Here is a 22,162-nt window from a genome sequence, read left to right on the forward strand (position 1 = left end):
TATTGTAATATGAGATCCTCCCAATAGTACTCAAAGAAAATAAGTTATTTACAAACCGCTAACCAAGATCATGCAATAGTTTCTTGAGACAGGGGTTGTACCGACAGACTGGAGAATTGCAAACATAATACCAATCCACAAAAAGGGAGACAAAACCGAACCAGCTAACTACAGACCAATAAGGGAAGTAATGTTAAAACATTACAATGCATTAGTAAGACCTCATCTAGAATACTGTGTTCTTCTGGACACCTCGCTCCAAAAAGGATATTGCTGCTTTAGAAAGAGTTATTCCGGGTTTAAAAGGCATGTCATAGGCAAACAGGCTAAAATAATTGAATCTGTTCAGTCTTGAACAAAGAAGACTATGCGGCAATCTTATTCAAGCTTTCAAAATTCTAAAAGGTATTGACAATCTCGACCCAGGGGACTTTTCGACCTGAAAAAAGAAACAAGGACCAGGGGTCACAAATGGAGATTAGATAAAGGGCCATTTAGAACAGAAACTAGGAGGCACTTTTTTACACAGAGAATTGTTGGAGTCTGGAACCAACTCCCCAGTAATGTTGTTGAAGCTGACACCCTGGGATCCTTCAAGAAGCTGCTTGATGAGATTCTGGGAACAATAAGCTACTAACGACCAAACGAGCAAGATGGGCTGAATGGCCTCCTCTCGTTTGTAAACTTTCTTATGTTCTTATGTATTGTTAATATCGTGATATAAGACCAAAAGCACAACTTTGCTCATTATAGATCACCAAATGGTTCCTGAATATAGAATAAGTATGTTTTATAGTTGGTATGAATACATACTCTCCTATCTCATTTAATTTGTGTCTTTTAGCAAAATGGTCCATCATAAAATTCCCATTTTGATCTTATTACAAGCAGCTAATCAGGACAATCACATATACTGTGACACATATCATATCGTGACCTGCATATTGTGATGTGTATAGTATCGTGAGATTGGTGTACATGCTTCCCCCCTTTAACCTTGCCGATCGGCCGCAGGCAATCTATGAGATCCGGGTCACGGCACCAATGTAACAGGGCTGCCAACTGGGGCCCCCAAACATGCAAGCGAGCATCTCAACCATGCAAGCGAGTATCTCAACCACAATGCAAAACAGCTGGGCTTTAACAATTCTTAACCTCATCTCATCTCATCGACAGGGGACAGCAGTGCATCACACAACGCAGCCTGTTACATTTACTCACTCTGTAACATGAGTATGAAACTGAGTGTGGACTTTACCCCATTGTAGGAGGAATCCCACAAGGTCTTGTCCTCCAGGTCAGAGTTTCTCCTGCTTCTCTTCTTACAGCTGGGAGGCTTGTTTGTAAGGCTAACTTCTACAAGGGAACGGATCAAATACATCAAATAGATTATGAAATCAACAAACAATGTGGCACAGCATGGACTGCGTTAAAAGAAGTTTGGGTGCTTACATACTGCTCAACGTACCTCCCATTGTCAAAGTTTACCCTGGTAATAGCATAGTAAAAGTATAGTAAAGTATAGTGCAAGTATGGCAAAGCATTGACAAGCAGGGTAAAGATCAGAGAGATATTGTAAAGCATGGTCAAAGCCATAGCAAACTGTAGTAAATGCCTAAAATGAACACAAATGTATTATGAAAAACATAAAGGGTAATGTATAGATATAGTGAAGCATCCACTAAATATTAATAAGCAGCAGTCCAGTCTTGCATACACCTAAAATTCCCGTCAATATTTAATAAATATAAATGCAATCTTGGGCCCAAATGAATGGCTTTCCCTGCTGTACCTGGTGTGACCGCGCCCCCGTTCAGTTTAGGGCTCGCTGGGGAGGGGGGCTCTCCTGCTGAAAGGGGGCTGTTTCCATGGTGTCCGTTAGTGATCTTGGGGTCAGTGCTGCTTTCAGACAAACTGTCCATGGATGCATCCCCATTCACAACAGCCTGCACATAGAACATGATGAATAGTTAATGCATGTCATTTCATTACCTTTCCTGTTCTTCTCTATCCCAGTGCTCCTTACATGGAGTCTATCATGAGGTTCCAGTCACGTTTTCTCGCAGACACTTGATCTTCTGCTAATACGCTGATAAAGGCATGACTGAAAACTTTTTTTTTTTCTACTTTCTGCTTAAAACATTGCCTAATGTTCCAGAAAGAACTGCTTCCACTTGTACAGTCAACAGCTGCCACGCTCCTGAAGCCAGGTGTTAAAACACTGATTGCATCTCTAAATTCCAACAATGCAAAAGCAGTAGATCTGAATCAATAAGGTCTATATACTTGATCTTGTGGCAACGCTGTTTACTAATGAGGTGACTCTGAAAAGTCTCCCAGATTCCAGTCATGCTCTTTGGAAGTCCTGTCTTATTTTTTATGCTGGCGGTACAGTCCTTCTTTTTACTCGTTTGTTTCAGTTTATGCAATGTCAGATCTTTCAGATATTACAGTGATTGTAGTTATAACAGACCCCACTACCCAACAGCAACCAATACACAGACATACATAGGATCCTCATCATCCTTCTAATTGGTCGTTGTTAGAAAGCTGTAGGAAGAACTGTTTGACCTAGAAGTCGTTGTGTGAGCAGATGTTCTTGTACTGTACTGTTTTACTGTACTGTGTGTGATCTGTGTGAAGTCACAAACGGCCGGGGTGCAGAAGAACAAAACCTTAATTTAATGCACCCAATTTACTTCTGAATTCATGTGATGTACTTAACCCTAACCCTTACTCGAACTGAAAATGCAGTTGAATAAGTTGCTGTAAATGTGATTGCAAAAGGTAAAAAGTAACTGAAACGGCACTCATTTTGAAATGTAAAACTAGATGGTATTAAACTAGATGGTAAAATAGGGCAACCACATTGGGGATTTGCACAGGTTGCAGAAACGTGTTTTATAATGCAGGCATGCATTCGTTTACTGCCTAAACAATTGCTACAGATGCTATAACGTTGTGCTAAATGCCTGGTATCTTGTTAAATAGTGGATGTTATCACTCAAAGGATTATAGAGATACAGGATATGACATGGCCTCACTCAGCCATGACCGTATGACCTTCACATGTGGTGGAACCATGTGGATTTCTCTCTTGACTGTTGAAATTAAGACCAAGACTGGACAGGTTTAAGAACCAAATGAATGCGAACCCTGCGGCTCAACTGCTCTCTGGTTAGACTCCACAGCGAAACAGCTGCACCCCTTCTTGTACTGTAGTATCTGGACTGAAACTTGATTTATATCTGCTAGGAAAGAGAACAAGGCATAGTATTTCATTTTTTTATTATTACTCTTTTACTTTTTCATTACTGGCAAATGTATTATTTTTTACATGCAATCAATTGTATCTGATTGCTAACTCATCTTCCCTCCCTCTCCCCTCCTCTCTGCAAGCTGTTACCCTCCCCCCTCCCCCCTGCCAGGAACATTGTTCCTACTTACAAAGTCCTCAGCCTGCGGAAAGCATAAAGCCTGCATTTAAATAATGCTCATGTTTTTTAAAGCCTGGAAAGCTCATAGTGATACGCAGGCCCCCTGTGGTGATCCTCTCCTGTACAGCACTGCTGTTCGGGCACAGCTAGGTCCTTAACAAGCCACGCTGTGAGGCTGCAAGCACAGGGTAGGGTTAGGAACAATAAGGCATTCTAGAGCACTCTGCTCATTCTGGTTACTGAATGAATCCTGCTTGCGTGCAGTGGGAGGAGAGCACAGTCATTGGAACAGCTTGCTCATGAAGGGTAGGATTTGGGGCAGCGGAAACCGAGACATTGGCCATGTCACTTAACCTCCCCGGCCTCAGCTAAGAAGCAGTTTAGAAGCAGGACCCCTTCTTGAAATGTGATCCTTCATCCCAGGCTGGGATACATCCTAGGTGAATGATTTCTAAGCAAGCAGTGAAAGAAGCTAAACAAGGCCCTTGGACAGCAGACGTGCAGGGCTAGTTGTGAGCTGTATGGATCACAGGTGGCTGAACTGAGTTAGTCATATTTAATCACATTGTCTGAAAGGGTAACTATAGTTTTAACCAAATTAATCTGGGCTTCAACAACAACACAAGGTGTGACAAAACAATGCTAGAAACTTAACTTTGGTGGAAACTACAAATCTTTTTTATTTTAATCATTAAAAATAGATGGATTTTACACTGAAAGAAAAGCTTAGTGACTCTGGATCTTTGGCAACTCTGTTTTAAAAGACATTTAGGTCAATCCCTAATGTGAAAGAGCAGCCTTTTAGAAACACACAAGGGGATAATGAAGAAAGCAAGGCAATTGTCTGCCTGCCCCTCTTATTCATTCTGAATCAATGAGGCTGGGGGCTGGGGATGGGGAAGGGAGAGGAGGCAGGGAAGGGGAGGAGACTGTGAGAAATGGAGGGGTCAGTGGGGGAAGGATTGAGGGAAGGACCTGTGAAGCGGAGGGGTTGAGGGAGGGCTCTGGTGAGCTGCAGAATCAGGAGGGTGACCCTTCCCCAATTGTCCTTGACTGATCGGATGCTGCACTAAGATACATCCCATAGTGTATCTCTGCTGCGTGCCATGTGAAGCACAATGTAAACCCATTTCACAGGCTGGTTTTCCAGCAGCTCTAGGAATTTTTTTTTTTGTCTAGTATTATCATTACATGACATCATGGCACTGCTGCTTCTTGCAGCTGTTATATTTTATAAGATACCTGGTAGTGCTGCACGAAGCGATTACTCCATTCCACAGGTGAGAGTCACTGGTGTTCATTGGGCTAAATTACCGTTCCAAGTGAAACAGCTGCTTGCAATTGAATGGACGGCTGTTCTCTGCAGAGTCGAAGAAAAGCAGCAATCATCACAAATCCACGCAGCTGTTTCTTCACTTGTTTCACCTTGAATGTTAAAATTAGCCCAATCAAGAAGACCAATGACCCTCACCAGATTGCCAGCACCTGATTTCTATAGAGCTCAATCCGAATACTCGAATCATCAGTTGGTGCAGACATAAGCTACTGTATACGAAAGCCCTTGACATACAAGGTAAGCAAGTAAACCCCTTTTCTGATTTGAATTCATGCAGGTGATCAGTGTGTTGTTATTTTTCAGTGGTACACAGTCAGGTACACAGCCCACACTGTTATTCCTCTGCCTGGGGGGGAGGGGGTGCTGTGCATCATTATTATTATTATTTAGGTGAGAGTGCGGCAGGCCTGAGTGACTTGAGAACGCTCTTCCTTAAGGTGGAATCCCACTGATAACCCTCGGAACATGTCTATTACACCACAGAGAAATGAACCACTGATCACTGCAAGAAAAGGGCACCTGGAAAGACTCATACATAATATAACAGCTTTATATTTCTTTAGAAAATAAACATGCTCCCAATTGCTCCACTCACATCCCTGGGACCTCAAACTCAGGGATCTTATTATTTATGAATTAGTCATTTAGCAGATGCATTTATCCAAAGCGACCTACAGAGAGGGTGAGCTATGCATCAACAATTGCTGCTGCTGTCACTTACAATAGGACCTCGGTTTTACGTCTCATCCGAAGGGATGGAAAGAAGACTCCTGTTGCACAGAAGTTTCATCAATTCCAGGTTTTAATACAAGCTTGATTTGCCACAGTGTATAGGTGACAAATGTGTGTCTTATTATTAAAAACATATTAAAACCAGGAATGGATCAAACTGCTATGCAATGGGAGTCTTACTTCCATCTCCGCAAACTCTTTTCAATGGAGAGGGGTAACATCAAAAGGATTGGCATGCTACATTTATTATTATTTATTTCTTAGCAGACGCCCTTATCCAGGGCGACTTACAATTGTTACAAGATATCACATTATACATTTTTTCACATTATACAGATATCACATTATTTATTTTATTTTTACATACAATTACCCATTTATACAGTTGGGTTTTTACTGGAGCAATGGAGGTAAAGTACCTTGCTCAAGGGTACAACAGCAGTGTCCCCCACTGGGGATTGAACCCACAACCCTCTGGTCAAGAGTCCAGAGCCCTAACCACTACTCCACACTGCTGCCAATATTTGCATTAACTTGTATTTCAGTATTAGCTGGCATGTTCTGACACAGTACAAAATCATGCATGACAAGGTTAATCTGGAACCCTGAGTGTAAAAACATCACTTGGGAAAGGTGGATGTGATTGTACTAATTAGATACCAAGTCTAAAGAGAATTGAACTTGCAGAACCTTGAACAAATGGACGTTTAATTCAGTCATTACCTCGCATTCCCATGTGACTCAAAAACATAAACACTGTGACAGTATCCCTTCCTTGAAATGTGGCAAAGGTCCAGGTTTCGACACCTGTAATTTAGTGTTCATGAACAGCAGTCTTCACAAATGATTAATCTACACATGTCCAGAGGCAGTACACCCTGGGAGCACCATTTCCTTACCTCTCCCTACAGAAGTACTACATTTACAGGCAGAATAAGTCAGTCCTTTTGTGATTGGTTGTTTTAATTGTGCAGAGTTTCTGCGCTCTGGGTTTGGAAGAATCCATGCTTCAGAAAAAATACAGTGGAAAAAAAATACAAAAGAAACAATCTGCAGTGTGATCAGTAAGCCTTGAAGAACTGAGTGGGAGAGCTTACTGTTTAGACACACTGTCTTTACAGCCTTGAGCCTTCATATGCTGAAGATGAAACCCTGGTTGATGAGACTCAGTGGAAGAATGGGTACGAAGGCACTGCAGGTTTAATGACAAAGAGTTGCTAGGCAACTGTTCAAGTGGCCCTTTTCTTACTGCTTCCATTCCATGAAGATGTGTAAGTACCTGCTTCTCCCGCAGTTTCATGCAACTTCAAGCAATCTTCGGGGCCAAAGTAGAGCAGTATTTATTTGGGTTCAATTAGAACAGTACGGTTAGTGATTTAAAATGCCAAGAACAGGCCACACTGATTAATGATTTGTTCACTGAATGAAAATAATAACCACTCTGCATTCGCCCCGTTAATTACATCGACTTTTAATTGCACTCCAGCTAAAAGACTATTTGAAATCGGCCCCGAGAGACTGACAGACTGACAGATAGTTTGAGATGGCCCCTTTGCCCTGTGCATTGCAAAGGCGAGGAGTTCAAACCCCACTGTCACTGTTCACACTGTTAATGAATCAATGTCCATTTTCCTGTGGTGTTGGCAGTCATTTTGCAGTGTTGAAGGGTTACACTATCCCGCACCTTACTATTCTGCTTTACCAGTTTCACTGTGATGTACTACACTATATGCAAGCATTCCAAATAGATACCCATGCACACATATGGATTACACAGAAACATGTTCCTCCAGGGTTAATGAGGAATAAAACGTCAGCTCTTTTCACTCATGGATGACCATGTCATGTGTCACAATGCAGCCCTGCAGGGAGTCGGGAGTCACTGTGGAGATTTAGGGGGTCAGTAACTCAGCCTTTTTTATGCTGATTATTTTATCTGAGTTCAAAGAGCCAAACTGGACTCTGCACAGAATCTGCAGCTTTTGTGTGTTGCAGAAAATAAGTAAAGCAAAGTAAGTCAAATCCTTAAGTAAGTCTCCACCAGGTGCCTAAGCCTTGATAGCCTATTCTTCAGCACTTGAGCCAGCAGCTCTGAAAGGGCAGTGTTGGAGAGGTTGACCCCGATTTCCAAAGCTGAGAACCAGGACACATAGATAAAAAATAACATTAAACTAACAAAAAACAACAACCTCTGACTGCTGCACAACCGCTGCACCTTCCCTCCCGATTCATAGCTAGCTATATGTTATAACCATATGTATTGCGATTTTTACCCTTAATTTCTATCATTTAGCATACTTTTAATTTTGTATAGTAACCTATTTGAAAAATATTATTCTGGAACCATATTTTAATATAATTCCTTTGTTTACATAATTAACGTAAGCAGTGCTATCTGGCATTGTTGGAAACCGGATCTTTTTTATGATTTGGGGAAAAATGTGGGAACACAGGGACCTTTTATGGCAAAAGGGGACAGTCTCGGTTAAAAAGGGACATCTGGTCACCCTAGGGGTGGATTAGAAACGAAGAACTAATACTGCAGGCCTGTGTAACCTTCATTAACCCCTACACCTGCAAAATCTGGCACAGAATGAGAAAATAAATACACTAAGGGGCATGTTTTCAAACTGTTCCCTCGAGTCATTCATGAACTTATTAACACCTGTTAATTAAAGACTGGGGGTAACGCTGTCGAACTGTTTTACTCTGCATCCTAAAGACTTCTACTGCTAGTGTCCCCATGGAAGTTTTCTTATTACAATACTGCTGGGTGCTTAACAGTATTGTTTTGTTTTTTTTAAGCCAGCTATCTTCCAAAAATATTGTGTCACAGAATAGATTTCTTTGAGAGAGGTTTTAGCTTAGTGACACCAGGTGGTCTAATGTAGTAATTGCAGTAATGATTACATTTTTGTTTTTTAACTTGCTGTATCCTGCAGCTGGAATAAAGCCGAACTGAAAACAACTGAGATAAGAAAGACTGAACATTTCAAGAGAATTTAAGCCAAGATGGTGCCAAATAGCAGAAAGCATTTCTGTTGAACATGTTTTCAATAAGCAGGTTATTTCCCTCACAGGCAAATATATAGTATACTGTAACATAAGCTATCATGGCAAGTAATTAATCCAAGATGAAGACAACACATGTTTTTTATGGGCTGTCATACTAAAACTTACAGATTTTTGCAGGAACTGTAGATATTGTACAACTAACTACATTCCATGTGCCGTACTGAAAAACTGAAAGACAATTTTTCCGGGGGGGGGGTGGGAGGGGTGGGGGGTGGGGGGATGGAGCAGACGTGGTTAAGAGGAACTCTGCTCGTTTGCATATTTTAATCCTCAATATTTTTTTTTTTAATCATTTCCCAGAAGTCCCCAAAACATCTTAATATTGAGCAACTATGACCAAACAGAAACCTGCTAAGAAAGCACATAAACCAACAGCAGACTCGGAAGTCCAGGCTCTACAGCAAACATTGTCTTCTCTGCCCGAGGAATTAACTGAAACAGAACGGCGACAGTCTTGCTCCTACGCACCCCACGTCTGCGGATATCATGGCAGCAATCGAGCACTTGAATAAGATGAGAATTTCAATAACATCTCGATGATACTGAGTTTCCACTGAGACTAGGGAAGCAATGTATATTTGAAGCACATAGTTCCTATACCAGTATATCCAAACAATGTGGTATTAAGTGCTGCAGTGTTAGAGATTCCATACTCTCTGCATGAGTAGCCAGAGGGATTGCTCAGGAGTTCCACTGTCAGCAGTATTGGTACTTATCTGCCAGCACCTAAAGAAAGTAATTCGGAGTTTGTTTAGCAGCAATTAAAGCCAAAAGCACATCTGGTTTGTTTTGTGTACAGCTCTAGCACGTCACAACATGCTCCCACTGTTAGGAAATATCATTGTAAGACTAACGTCCTGTTATACAGGCTAGTTTGGCTGGTTAGGGGCATTTGACAGTAACTGGAATAAGATAAATGTGGGAATATAACTCTGCCTTACATTCATAAAAGCTATCTGCTGCGAGAGGTTTTGAAACAGTTCAATACCTTTATCTACATATTTGACGCCCCTCGTACCACACCATGGTGCGGTACAGCAAAGTTAAACAGGTGCTGTCTGCTTATTACACGCATTGGAAACACAGCTACAGAGCAGACAGGGCCACTGCCAGGCTTCCACATACAACTCTAATTAATCCCTAACCCTGACTCGGATGGACAGAGTATATTCAACACTGCATTGACTGGGAACTGTCTCACACACTTTGCTCGTAAATGGAAACTAATCAGCTGAGGATTATTTTCACAGCAGAAAGCATCTAGGTAGATATGCCTCCTTAGTTTTCCACTTAAGCGTTGATTTAACCATTAATTGAAGTGTGTTGCAGTAAGCAGCTTAACACATTTAAGTCAATACCCTAGTGTGAAAAGGATGGCTGGTGGATAACGTCAGACCAGGAAATGAATATAAACAAACAACGCACTGGTGGGTTGAATGAGCCGCTGGCTGCGCTCTGTGTATATTTACAAAATAAATAAACAAACTTTGAAATAACAAAAAAAAACGGCACGATGGCCAAAATAAACAAACACAAACAAACAAAGGACACGAGTACTTCCAGGATGCTTCACAGTAAGTAGCATTCGTTTACATGCAACACGTCTCTTTGCAACTCAGTCTAACACACTCTAACCGTGTAGCCAAACTGCAGGTCTTTTATATTATAGCAGAGCGGATAACTAGCTATTAATTATGTTATTACCCCTCGGCCATAGTCTGCACGAGTTTAATAAGGATGCGTGGCTGTCAGCTAGTTAAACAATCAGTAGCTGACATTCTCACAAGGTATTTTTTAAAAATAACAAAACAATAACAGAAAATGGGTGACGTAACCTCGCTCCTCCTGCCAAATAATAATACATAATAATAACACTATGTAACACAATTTTTGTTCCTGGGTAGTAGTGTTATTTCCAAATTGCTTATGCCTACTTTGCTTTTGTGACCAGACAGTGATATTTTGAAATGTACCTATTTCCAATGAGAAAACGGGCGAATTTGTGTCTTTTCGTTCACATAAAGTCAGAAAAAAACAACATATGAATCCAAATTAACATGTATTTATACTAAAGTAATACAAAAATGACTACAAAAGATTTAGAAGTGAGTAGTTTTTCGAGATTTACGATTATACTGTAAATCTCTTTCACGAATCAGCCCCCAAATGTAGTCTCCCATCATGTTCTCGTTATACTGTCCTTGGTAGCGGCGTTCAAAGTCCAGGATATCCTGGTGGAAGCGCTCGCCTTGCTCCTCAGAGTACGCTCCCATGTTCTCCTTGAATTTATCAAGATGAGCATCAAGGATATGGACTTTGAGGGACATCCTACAGCCCATTGTGCCATAGTTCTTCACCAGAGTCTCAACCAGCTCCACATAGTTTTCGGCCTTGTGATTGCCCAGGAAGCCCCGAACCACTGCGACAAAGCTGTTCCAAGCCGCTTTCTCCTTACTAGTGAGCTTTTTGGGGAATTCATTGCACTCCAGGATCTTCTTTATCTGTGGTCCGACGAAGACACCGGCTTTGACCTTTGCCTCAGACAGCTTAGGGAAGAAGTCTTGAAGGTACTTGAAGGCTGCCGACTCCTTATCTAGAGCTCTGACAAATTGTTTCATAAGGCCCAATTTGATGTGCAGTGGTGGCATCAGCACCTTCCGGGGGTCCACCAGTGGCTCCCACTTGACATTGTTCCTCCCCACAGAGAACTCGGTCCGCTGTGGCCAGTCCCGCCTGTGGTAGTGCGCCTTGGTGTCCCTGCTGTCCCACAGGCAAAGATAGCAGGGAAACTTGGTAAAACCGCCTTGGAGACCCATCAGGAATGCCACCATTGCAGCCTCTTGATGCCATCTCAGAAAAATGCAGATATGTATCCACTTAGGCAGCTGGAACTAAACTGAACTGGTGGGCTTAAGGCCCCTATATTTATACTACTATTTATATTACTGGAAAGTTCTAGAAAGTTCTAGAAGTTACTCCAAGTTTACTCAGCACTGAATCTATCTGGAATGTTCTGGAAAATAGGTAAATTTCAAAATATCACTGTCCTGGTCACAAAAGCAAAGTTTGTGGGGAATAATAGCCATTTTCTATACTTTTGAGGCATAAGCAATTAGGAAATAACACTTACTACCCAGGAACCAAAAAAAAAAAAAAATTTGTTACACGGTGGGGCGGGGACTACCCCATCACACCTAGTTAAGGGAAAATGTAACCTTAAGGCTGCTGTCACTTCTGGTCTGTCATCCCAGTAAGAATTTTGGGTGCAGCAAAAGGGCATTGTCCTCACTCCTGTTTCGAGGTCTGACTGATAACCCCTGGAAATGATTAGTTCAATTGGAAGTTCACTTGTTGCCTGCTCCCAGTCAAAGCTGTCAGAATTGTTTAAACGCATATAGCACCCTGCCTGGTTTGGAGAGAGGGGCAGAATATGCAATCGCTCTCCAAAACTCCAGAGGGCCGTTCCATGCAACATCAGAAATTCTTGAGCATGCCAATGATATTTTGACTTGTGGAATGCAATACATTTTGGAATGGTCCCAGTACTGAAGCTGCCATTGTTTCAACATTTTTCTACTGCAAGACAGGTTGAGTGACAATATAAATAAGCTTCAGGGCTCCCCTATTAAATATAGATTACTGCAGTAAGGGTAAAGGCTTTGGAAAGTGTAGCAGTAGAGTGAAAGCATGGGGCAAACCCAAAGAGAATCACAGAGAAGAACACCAGCCATAGGAACAATACAATACGGTACAATCACTAAGAACATTTATGTACCTCAAATGCAAAACTTCAACACAGCAAATGGGTTGTATGTTATTTGGACATGAAAGTGTGTACCAAACATATATTTTATGACACACACATATAAGACATATACATATATACATATAGGTCCTTACATGTAAGCAACATGTATTATATGTATTATAATATATTAACTACTGCATATACAAATATACGGTTACAGTTTCATATGGGGTCATAGGTGAAGGCAATGTCTCACTCCATCAGTCTTTCAAGTAGCTGATTCAGCAAAATGGAGTTAGGAACACATGGAAAAGGATTAGGCAAGGGGCCTCACTCCTAGTGGAGAGGCTCAGGGGGGAGGAAAGGGGAGAAAGAACAGGAAGTGGGACAGTAGGGGGAGGGGTGGCTGAAGGAGTTGCATGCCTGATGGAAACAGTTCATCTGCAGTGGATTAGGTGTGGAAGGTTCTTTTTGGTAGTCAAAGTGAGATTTACTTGTAGTCCACACTTTTGAATCCAAGCTCTTTCTATGATAAGAAAACCTGGCAGTCGTACCGAGCATTCCACGTATTAGAGGAGTTGTGTCCAGTATCAGTTTTTATCTAATAAGTAGTGACTTTCTTTGGGAGAAAACTGACTAATGCGGTGAATTTGGAGAAGTGCTTACAATGGTGTTTCATATGAATCAAAACAATAGTCTTGGCAAGAAAACAGGGTGTCTGAATCCTGCTTGAGCAGGCAACTTTTAGAAACAGAGAGAGGTCAGGCATAGTCCGAGAATGGCTCAGTTAAATAAGGCTGTTATACTTCACATGGTTATTATAGCTTACATTTAAATGAAACTAACTGAAATGACCACTGTATGCTTATTCAAAGGCAAACTTTGTTCACACACATTTGTATAAACTGGCCCATTGAAAACACACTGAAAAGGTAACATAATATGCAGCTAAGATGGACATATGAGGCTGTGTGGTCCAGTGGTTACAGAAATGGACTTGTAACCAGGAGGTCCCCGGTTCAAATCCCACCTCAGCCATTGACTCATTGTGTGATCCTGAGCAAGTCACTTAACCTCCTTGTGCTCCGTCTTTCGGGGGAGATGTAATTGTAAGTGCAGCTGATGCATAGTTCACACACCCTAGTCTCTGTAAGTCGCCTTGGATAAAGGCGCCTGCTAAATAATAATATTTTTTGACCCAGCTTAATATAATCAAATAGAGCTAGTGTTACATATTAAAAACATCTCTCATATATACACATATACTTGTATTATATTATAGCAAGGTTTCTGTGAACTTTGGTCCACCTGACTTTTTAGAAAAAGGAGGAGTTGGAAAAAGAGAGTGATGAAATCATGTTCCAATATTTTTTGGCAAGAAGTTATATCCAATCAGTTTTGAAAAAGGAGTTGTCCAGATCCTTCTAGAATGTATAATTAACTTAAAGATAAGAAATGTTAAGGCCAAGTGACGATTAGATTTACTTGGGACTGCTGATGTATTCAATGGAGGGGAAATCCTATATAAGCCCAGAGCAAGACCCCATTTGATACCATTAAACTTGATCTTGCAAGCTGACGTGGTCCATGCTCTGAGGGTCTCTGAAAAACTGATTGCTGTTTGGTCAAATCTAGAAGTCTCTGCCTTTTGAAGACAGTTCTTATTTTTCAATATATCCTACACTACACTTCCATATACTGGTAAGCATATATTTGAATGTAATATCTCTTTTATATTGATGCATATAGCTATAAGGTATAGAAATTATGTTTTAGTCTTAAGAGAGTGATATATATATATAGAATGTTCTAGAATTTAGCGGTGGGAGTTTTTAGCTTTTTGCATTTTATAGCCGAAAAGCTAAATATATGATATCCATATTTGTATTACTGTATTGAAGTATTAATGCAGTTAAACCAGTAAAGGCACTGGAAACGCCCAGGCTGCCTGTCAGCTGGGATTGGAAGTAGTCTGTAACTACTCAAACCATTTTTAAGCATTTAATAAACCGAAGGAGTACTGATACTACTCTGATTCATTAAAACTTCAAATTAAATGAGTCTGTGTCATTTTCTTGATTATTAAAAAGTCATCTGGATACGTTGCAAGCCCAGTCCACGAACGATCCACTTACAAGAGTCCGAAACATCTTTATGTCCTCCTGAACGTCTCCCGAGTTTAAGAGTTTGCTCAGAGCATATATATATATATAAGTATGTGTGAAAAATCTGACAATACAATTCTACAATCTGAACTGCATGAACGTAAAACTGAGATAGTGCTTTTCATATGTTTTCAGCTTAGGCTGGCATGTCAAATTGTCTGTGCAAACGAAAGTTATGTTTCCTTCATAGTTACAAACCCATATGCACACAGCAGTCGCTCATGTTTTCCCAAAAATTGTCACAACTTGCCCCTGTTCCCCCTTACTGATTAAATAAGTCATTACTCAAGAGAAAGGGTTTCCAAACAAACCTCTTTGTAGTTGATAGTGCTGATAGTTTCCACCCTTAACAAATACATTTCTGCTTCATGTATGAACTAACACACATGCTGTACTTAATTCCCAAAGACGGGTTTCAAGTTCTTTGTTGCTGCAAAGATGGCCTCGAGGGTCTTTACGGGGCATTTTAAACCTTTTTAAACTCCTCACTGGGTGCCATTAGCTACTCACAGACACTTCCATTTGAATCTTTACACACTGGAAACAAGACCTTTGCTCCTCTGTAGCACTGAATAAGAAACCGTTGTTGAACAGCAGAAATCTCAACACTTGTAGCATAGGCACTTCTCTATATGAAAAACAAGCAAGTGTGCTAACATACAACCCCTGCCACGGCTGTATCAAGCTGGAGCTAAGGGTTTAATCAAACAGCTTTTCTAGCAAAGTACCTTCCATTGGAAGGCTGACCCACTGATTTTTCAATATAACATGTGTCCACATTGTTATGCATCTTCCACATGACAACAATGCAATAGAAGTGTGACCATCCTTGTGGCTTACCGTTGCTGTCATCTTGCCACCTTTGCCCACAATGGTCGAGGAACACTCGGTTGACGGCATCGCTGGTCCCGGTTCTGTTTCACTATCCTGCGGCCAGGGAAGAAGCAGAAAGACTCATTTTCAAACCATTTCTAGAAACTCTGATCCAAGGAATCCAATAATTGTGAACTGTTCAGTTCATCTTTAAAACCTTCTAGTCCTTGTTTTTTGATACAAAAGAAAAATCACTAATAACCCACTGGATAAAAAATGCAGACAGATGTAAATGTTTTACATGAACTTATCATTCAATTATGATGACAAATGGTGGTTTATATAGGCTGCCACTGGCATGTATTTCAATTTGGATTGGTGAGTCTGCTGCTCATTGAGGGCTTTAGGGTGTACAATACAGTGTGCTTCATTGAAGGAGGTCTAATGATGTGAAGTTCCAAATACAATATCATTCAAGGTCACGATCCAACGGATGAATATGATGGCCCTCTTTGTATCACTTGATAATGGATAAAATTGTAATTACTGATGGCCTTAAAGTGGTGGGGAAAAAAGTTAAAATAGCAATTCATCCTTCTGTCAAAAGGCTTGCGCATTATTTCCCCTGCCATGATCTGCAGTACAGCTGCTGGGCCAGGAAGTACAGTACTTAATCAGTTTTCACGGTTTCCACTGGACAGAATGTTAAAAACCAGTAAGTCATGTCAGAGAAACTTTCAGAGGAACATCTGCAGCCAAGAAACAATCTTTCTCATATAGGGGGCCTGCCCACAAGTACAGTGCAAATGAATGGGGGGCATTATATTTTAAACTGAAAGAAAAGTGATAATGTCCATTTAGCAGCTGGGTGCAGCTGAACCTCGAACAATTACTGGTATTCCCCTTTCCACCTGAGCAAACTTCCCCTTTGTGTTGCTTAAACATGTCATTATATTTGTATTGTTATTGCAACTTAATGACATAGGGCAAACGATATGTCTGTTTTATTTGTTAAGCTTTACAATTTCACGTAGGAGATTGTAGGTTTTGGTTTAATTGAATGGCGCCCCTTGTGCTGACCAAGTTAAATAGTAAAAAATAAACTGTTTGCATAAGAAAAGAGTAGAAAGATCAGCACAGCCAGGTAAGGTAGGCATCTCTTTAATGATCCCTTTACAGGTAGCAGAACTCCAAAATAAGCACATACAGCTATGGCCAAAAGTTTTCCCCTTTACAATGAACTCATTTTGCTGCATAAAGTCGAATGAAACCTGCTGAATAATGTTATGTTAACATATTGAATTCCATACCGCTTTGTAGTTTTCCATATACTTAACGAAAAACTGACAAAAATAAATAAATATATTTCGAAATCTAACATGAAATACTGTACTACTATTACGGCTTCCGGTCGACTTTTTCAATATCATTTTGTGGTTTCTTTGATTACATGATTCTAAATAAAAGACCTACATTATGTTCACATAGTTTTTTTTTTTTAATTATGTCTCAATCCTAAAATTCTAGGTGATGCAAAACTGTTGGCCATAGCTGAAAGTTATTGGTTTTGAACCAAATTGAATTAAAAACATATATGCATTTCTGAGTTTATCCTGGAGATTATCAGACAAAAGGGCAAAATGACACACTAACACTCGAAAAGAAAGTCTGTTATCCCTGAAAGACTGTGTATACTTCTTAACCTGCCACATCCCATAAGCTTTCTAACAGAAGAAATGAAAAATAACCTACACCCATTTAACCCCAGCTCACTCTAGGCCCTGAAGGACAGCTCTGAAGCCCATTGGGTAAACAGGGTTCCCTCATTTGGGTGACCAAAGGTGGAAGGGAGCCATCTACGGAACAACACTTTGTTCTAACACAAAAGACCCTGACATTTTTTCTAATTGTGATCCCTTTGGGCCAACTGTATATCTTATGTTTAAGTTGTATGCGGTATATTTTATAATTATTATTATTATTATTCATATTTATTTGGCGGACGCCTTTATCTAAGGTGACTTATAGGGGTCACAGAGCAATAGAGGGTTACAATGCAAAATCAATATTTAAATACAGTATAGTTTACAGTAAGCTATACTGTATTTCAATATTACTACTAAAATACACTATGAAATACGATCTAAATCATGGTGGACCTAAATCCTGCCTCTATACTAATCCCACTGATGACTTACTGATCCCGCTTTAGTAACATCACAAAATCCAACGTAAAAAGAGATTTGCATTACTGTATTAGGATTTGAAAGGGCAGCCTGTCACAGCAACACTACTACTCTGTCAAAACCAGCAACCATGACCCGCTCCCTTTATATTTGTTTTGATGAAAGTAAAGAAAGTAAAGAATTTTTTTGTCTAGGGCTTTTGATGATGAGGACCCAGGTGCTTTCTGCAAACAACTTTGAATAGAATGAACAAAATGACCCACAAAAGCTTGCACTCCCCAGCACAGAATCACCAAGCCCCAGTAATAATAAGCCAGACTTCGATACCTCCACTTCTCCTCTTCTTTACCCCTCCTGCCATTGTCACAGTTGATCCACAGATATGCTGGCTGCATTGTCTAAACGGCAACCCCACAATGGGAACTCACATCAAAGAGCAAGGCAGGGAATCGGAAGGATTAAGGATTTCTTTAAGACGTTAGGAAACTCAAACCAGAGACAATGAAAACCAGGTCTACATAAAATGATATGTACAATGGAAACAGCATAACTGCCAATCTACTGACGTTCCTTTTAAACAAATATTTAACGTTAACCGCAGAGGTGTACAGCTGGTACAACACATTAACCCCATCAACATCAGGCACCCAACTAACCCGGCTGCCACTGAAATACTGACTCAATACAAACAATGTCCTGTTGTTGGTTTATCTTCCAGCAGTTTGGTATTGCATCAACTTGTTATGGGAAACCAAGCACTTCCCATGAATTTTAACAAGTGTTAATTACATATTGAAATTACCAGACTTTATTATGACTTACAATGAATTGTTGTGGAACAAGCTTGTGAACTCTTCTCCAACAGATTCCCACCAAAGAAAACAGTGTATTGGAGAACTTTTGAGTGGAACGTACAAATGTGTAAAAAAAATACACACGCAGGGGTGTGTGACATAGTAAAAGCATTGCGAAGTGTCGAAAAGAGGAGAAAAAACTCAGTGGAATCGTGGAAAACACATGGACGGTTAATCACAGACTTGCAAGGTAAAGCACTGTAAAACACCTTGGGAGCAATAGTAAAGCATGGTATGTCCATTTCACTTCTCAGAACTGCCTGAAAATCTTGTTCACTTCTCATTTGAATTGGGTATTTGTCTCAAACGTTTCTTCTAAACAGCTATGCGAGAAACAAACAAGATATATTTCAAACGAGATAAATGTCAGAAACTGGAAAGAGAAATACATTTGAGCTGCACATGTGAAACAAACGAGGGAAAACTGGCCTGCTTTATTACATTGCGAGTGTATATTCCACAATATACAGAAATATAATAAACTGTGTTTTGTCATCTTGGATTGTATTTTTTTCTATTTTATTTATTTCTCTTTAACTGCTCGGGTTTCTGAAATATATCTTGCTTGTCCCCTTTTGTTTTTCTGATAATAGTTTTAGGAGAAAGCAGATCCTCAGGCCTTTCTCCGGAAGTGAAACAGGAAGAGCAGCATTTTCCCTAAGGGATGGTACCAGTATGGGGACAGCATGAGAAACTCGAAGCTTAGCGTGCAGTAGAGTGACACAGGTCTGTACCTGTCTAATCACTGCATCTCAAGCACTGCTGATTAGATCTCTAACATGGCTCCAGACAAACCTTTCGCCTTTGGAACCAATGACTCCAAGGCCAAAATTACCATATTCAACTAGTTAAAATATAACAACAATGTTTTTGATATTTGCAAACCATTCTTCAATGGCCCCTACCCCCCACCCCCACCCCAAAACAAAAAAAAAAAAAACAGTTGCCAAAAAATGTTTTAGTTGCAGTCTGGAGCCCTGTCTAACCATGCATGTCAGTCACTTTAGTGGGTCTTTAAAAGTGTGCAATAATATTTTAATCAATTGAATAGATGCTAATATATTTAGTTAGACTAATTAATTACTGCAGGGGACAACCTAAACTTTTTAAAATAGCTGACTAAATGCACTGGCAGGGAACTGTGCCAACACTGAACAGGTACCTACATAAGTGAAGAGCATGCACAGCACAGTTCAATGCAAATCTTGTGCACCTGTACCAGTCTAGATGTCTCATCAAGTTCATTCCATTCTAATCGTATACAGAACATGGGAATTCCAGTGGTGCGAGACACTTCGTTTCACAGTAGCTGTGATGTACTGGTAACCTGCGTTGCACAGAATTATTATCCATACAAACTCTCTGCCACTTAATCTCAAACCCAGGGCTAAATAAAAATAAATAGATCAGGTAGAAAGAAAACTGCAACCTGTATGGATTTTTAATTATATCCAGAGAAATAATTAACCTTTGGAAATGTAAGAAAAGGAAACTAATTGCATACAGGATTTGCAGCTCGCACATGGGTTGCATAAGCTAACGTGAGAACAAAACCGGCAAATATTTAACCAAATCATTTTGGTGCTATTGAAGTGTGACAATGCAGACAATCAAGTACATGGATTGAAAGGGTTAAAGTGCTTACATGTTAATGATCCATAAAGTTAACCATGGTAGAAAATACTTTTCTGACATTCCTACCTTCAATGATAACTTTCTGAGCTTTTCAATGCAGTACTTTGCAGTACTGCAGTAGCAGCATGTCCAAAATGCTATTACTAGTAATGCTATTAAAAAAAAAAAAACTGGAATAAACTAATCTCTTCTTAGAGCCACAAAAAAAGTAGTAAACCTGGTTTGATTGGTCAGCTTTGTGAGCACGTAATGTATTATATGGTGGCACAAGTTTAGATCTGATTGACTATACTGAACCAAAACCTAATGAACCGGCATTCCTGATAATTATGCATTTGTACCATCATCAGACTGTTGCACAAACAAATGGCAAGCACTGTTAGTCGTCGCGAAAACCACAATGGCAGAACCACACGAACGAGGTCTAGAGATTGTGTAAAACACAGAGGAGAACGTCTGGGCAGCACGGCAGATTCACAGGAAATCAGGGCAAACAGAAAATAGAGAGCTATTTATGTGACCAAAAAATGTATTCAATTCCAAACTTTAATTTGACACTTTCTTAATATATATATACAGTACGAAGTCAAACCTGTGTCTAATAATTATTTTAATAACATTTTGAATAATAAAGTATCACTTACTCATTTACTCTCCGTACGGTACACTGCGATGTTGGTCGGATCGCTGCAGGATACATTTTTGTATTTGCGGCAAGCACAGTTGCATTTTAAAATATAAGAACATCTACTGTACAAAACTTTTTGATAATGCATAATGAAATACCAAACGTTAAACCTCGCGTTAGAAACTGCAGATTACCTTTGTATGTGTAAATCACATATTAAACTAAATCAGTACCTACACACAATAACAATTAATGTACTGTAAATCCAGATATTACACCTTCGTTCTGTTACTGTGGTGTTAGTTTTAAGTTATATATGCATAATGCACGCTCTTATCTAAACACTGTATGCACATCAATATAAAAATCCCTATCTTGAAATAGCATTTACCTTAATAACATGCATCACGCCGACATCATAGAGTTTACAGAATGCGTTGAGATTGGAATTTACATGAGCGCTGTGCAATGTGAAGTTAGACGTTAGGTACAGACAACCGATTGATCTCTCCTCGTTACAGTCTTGCGGTTCAAAGGGGTCGGGGTCACGTTTCCCCCATGCCAGTCGAGTGCTTTCCCGGTGTCTTGGCAAATATGTATATTGTGTTTCAATTTTTTTTCTTCTTCTATTACAAAGTGCACAGGCGTGGGTTTTCCCGGGTAACGAAACACTTTGTCTAAACAAAACTACATTTACCTTGTCTTTAACCCCTTGTACAACACTGCACACGTTTATCCCACACGTTTCCTCAGTGGAATACTGTACGAATACTACAGGCGCGCTACAGGTTTCAGTAGCAGTGACTTCTCTTTGCTGGTCTGCTTGTTCACCGTGTGCTCCCAGTCCCCTCTCCGCAGTGTCGGGTTTCTTTTCTGAATCATGCTGCATGTACAGACATAACCAGAGGTTTAGGAAATATTTGTGCCAGCAGTTCCTGTTCGCGATTCACCATATTACCGCATAAGTTAAAGGGACAGCGTCCATTTAACTTATTCTTAAAGGTTTTTCGGGTTGACTGTGTTATACAACGTGCTGTGCTGTATGGAATATTACACTTTAATATTTCCTGTGTTGTTTGTGAAGTCCTGGAGGCTTGTGTAATGTCCCAATATGAAATAAAGCTTACAATTACATCCTTTACCCGTGTCCATGATGTATTCAGAACACAGTTCATCTTTGAAAAATAATAATAAAATACATTTTAAAAATATATATATATATAAATTTTGATATCTTCATAGGAAAGATAATGCCACTCAAACGTTCAACCATTATACAAAATATAATATACATCTACTACTATATATCAAAGCAATTTTTTGTTTTTGCCAGTTCAAGACACTGAAACTATATTTGCACCAACTGATACAATTGTTCACTGTACTGCAGTTTTTCTTTCTTGTAGGATTTGTCCTTCTGTGGTGTGGAGACCTTGGCGTTTTACTCCTCTGCACACCTGGCTGTATTGATTAGCTGCGTGGCAGGCGTGCTGATAAAATAAGTTATGTTTATCAATGCACAGGCCTTCTCATAGATTGGAGCTGGTTTGGCA

General features: G+C 40.0%; 1 protein-coding gene across 3 annotated transcripts in view; it reads right to left on the reverse strand.

Moving 5' to 3' along the window:
- Positions 1–21,524, reverse strand: part of LOC131702106 (DNA (cytosine-5)-methyltransferase 3B-like) — a 35,088-nt gene extending 13,564 nt beyond the window's left edge. The window contains exons 1-4 of one of the 3 annotated variants that reach the window (XM_059004002.1): positions 21,307–21,524; positions 15,334–15,420; positions 1,793–1,946; positions 1,259–1,356 (exon numbers count right to left, since the gene is read on the reverse strand). In XM_059004002.1, the coding sequence (XP_058859985.1) occupies positions 1,259–1,356; positions 1,793–1,946; positions 15,334–15,420; positions 21,307–21,498 (531 nt within the window). In that variant the 5' untranslated portion in view covers positions 21,499–21,524. Of the gene's footprint in view, positions 1–1,258; positions 1,357–1,792; positions 1,947–15,333; positions 15,421–21,000 lie in introns of all 3 variants that reach the window. The other 2 variants (XM_059004000.1, XM_059004001.1) reach the window with 2 other exon arrangements.
- Positions 21,525–22,162: the final 638 nt, after the last annotated feature.

This window comes from Acipenser ruthenus, chromosome 29, assembly GCF_902713425.1.
Source record: "Acipenser ruthenus chromosome 29, fAciRut3.2 maternal haplotype, whole genome shotgun sequence".
NCBI lineage: Eukaryota > Metazoa > Chordata > Actinopteri > Acipenseriformes > Acipenseridae > Acipenser > Acipenser ruthenus.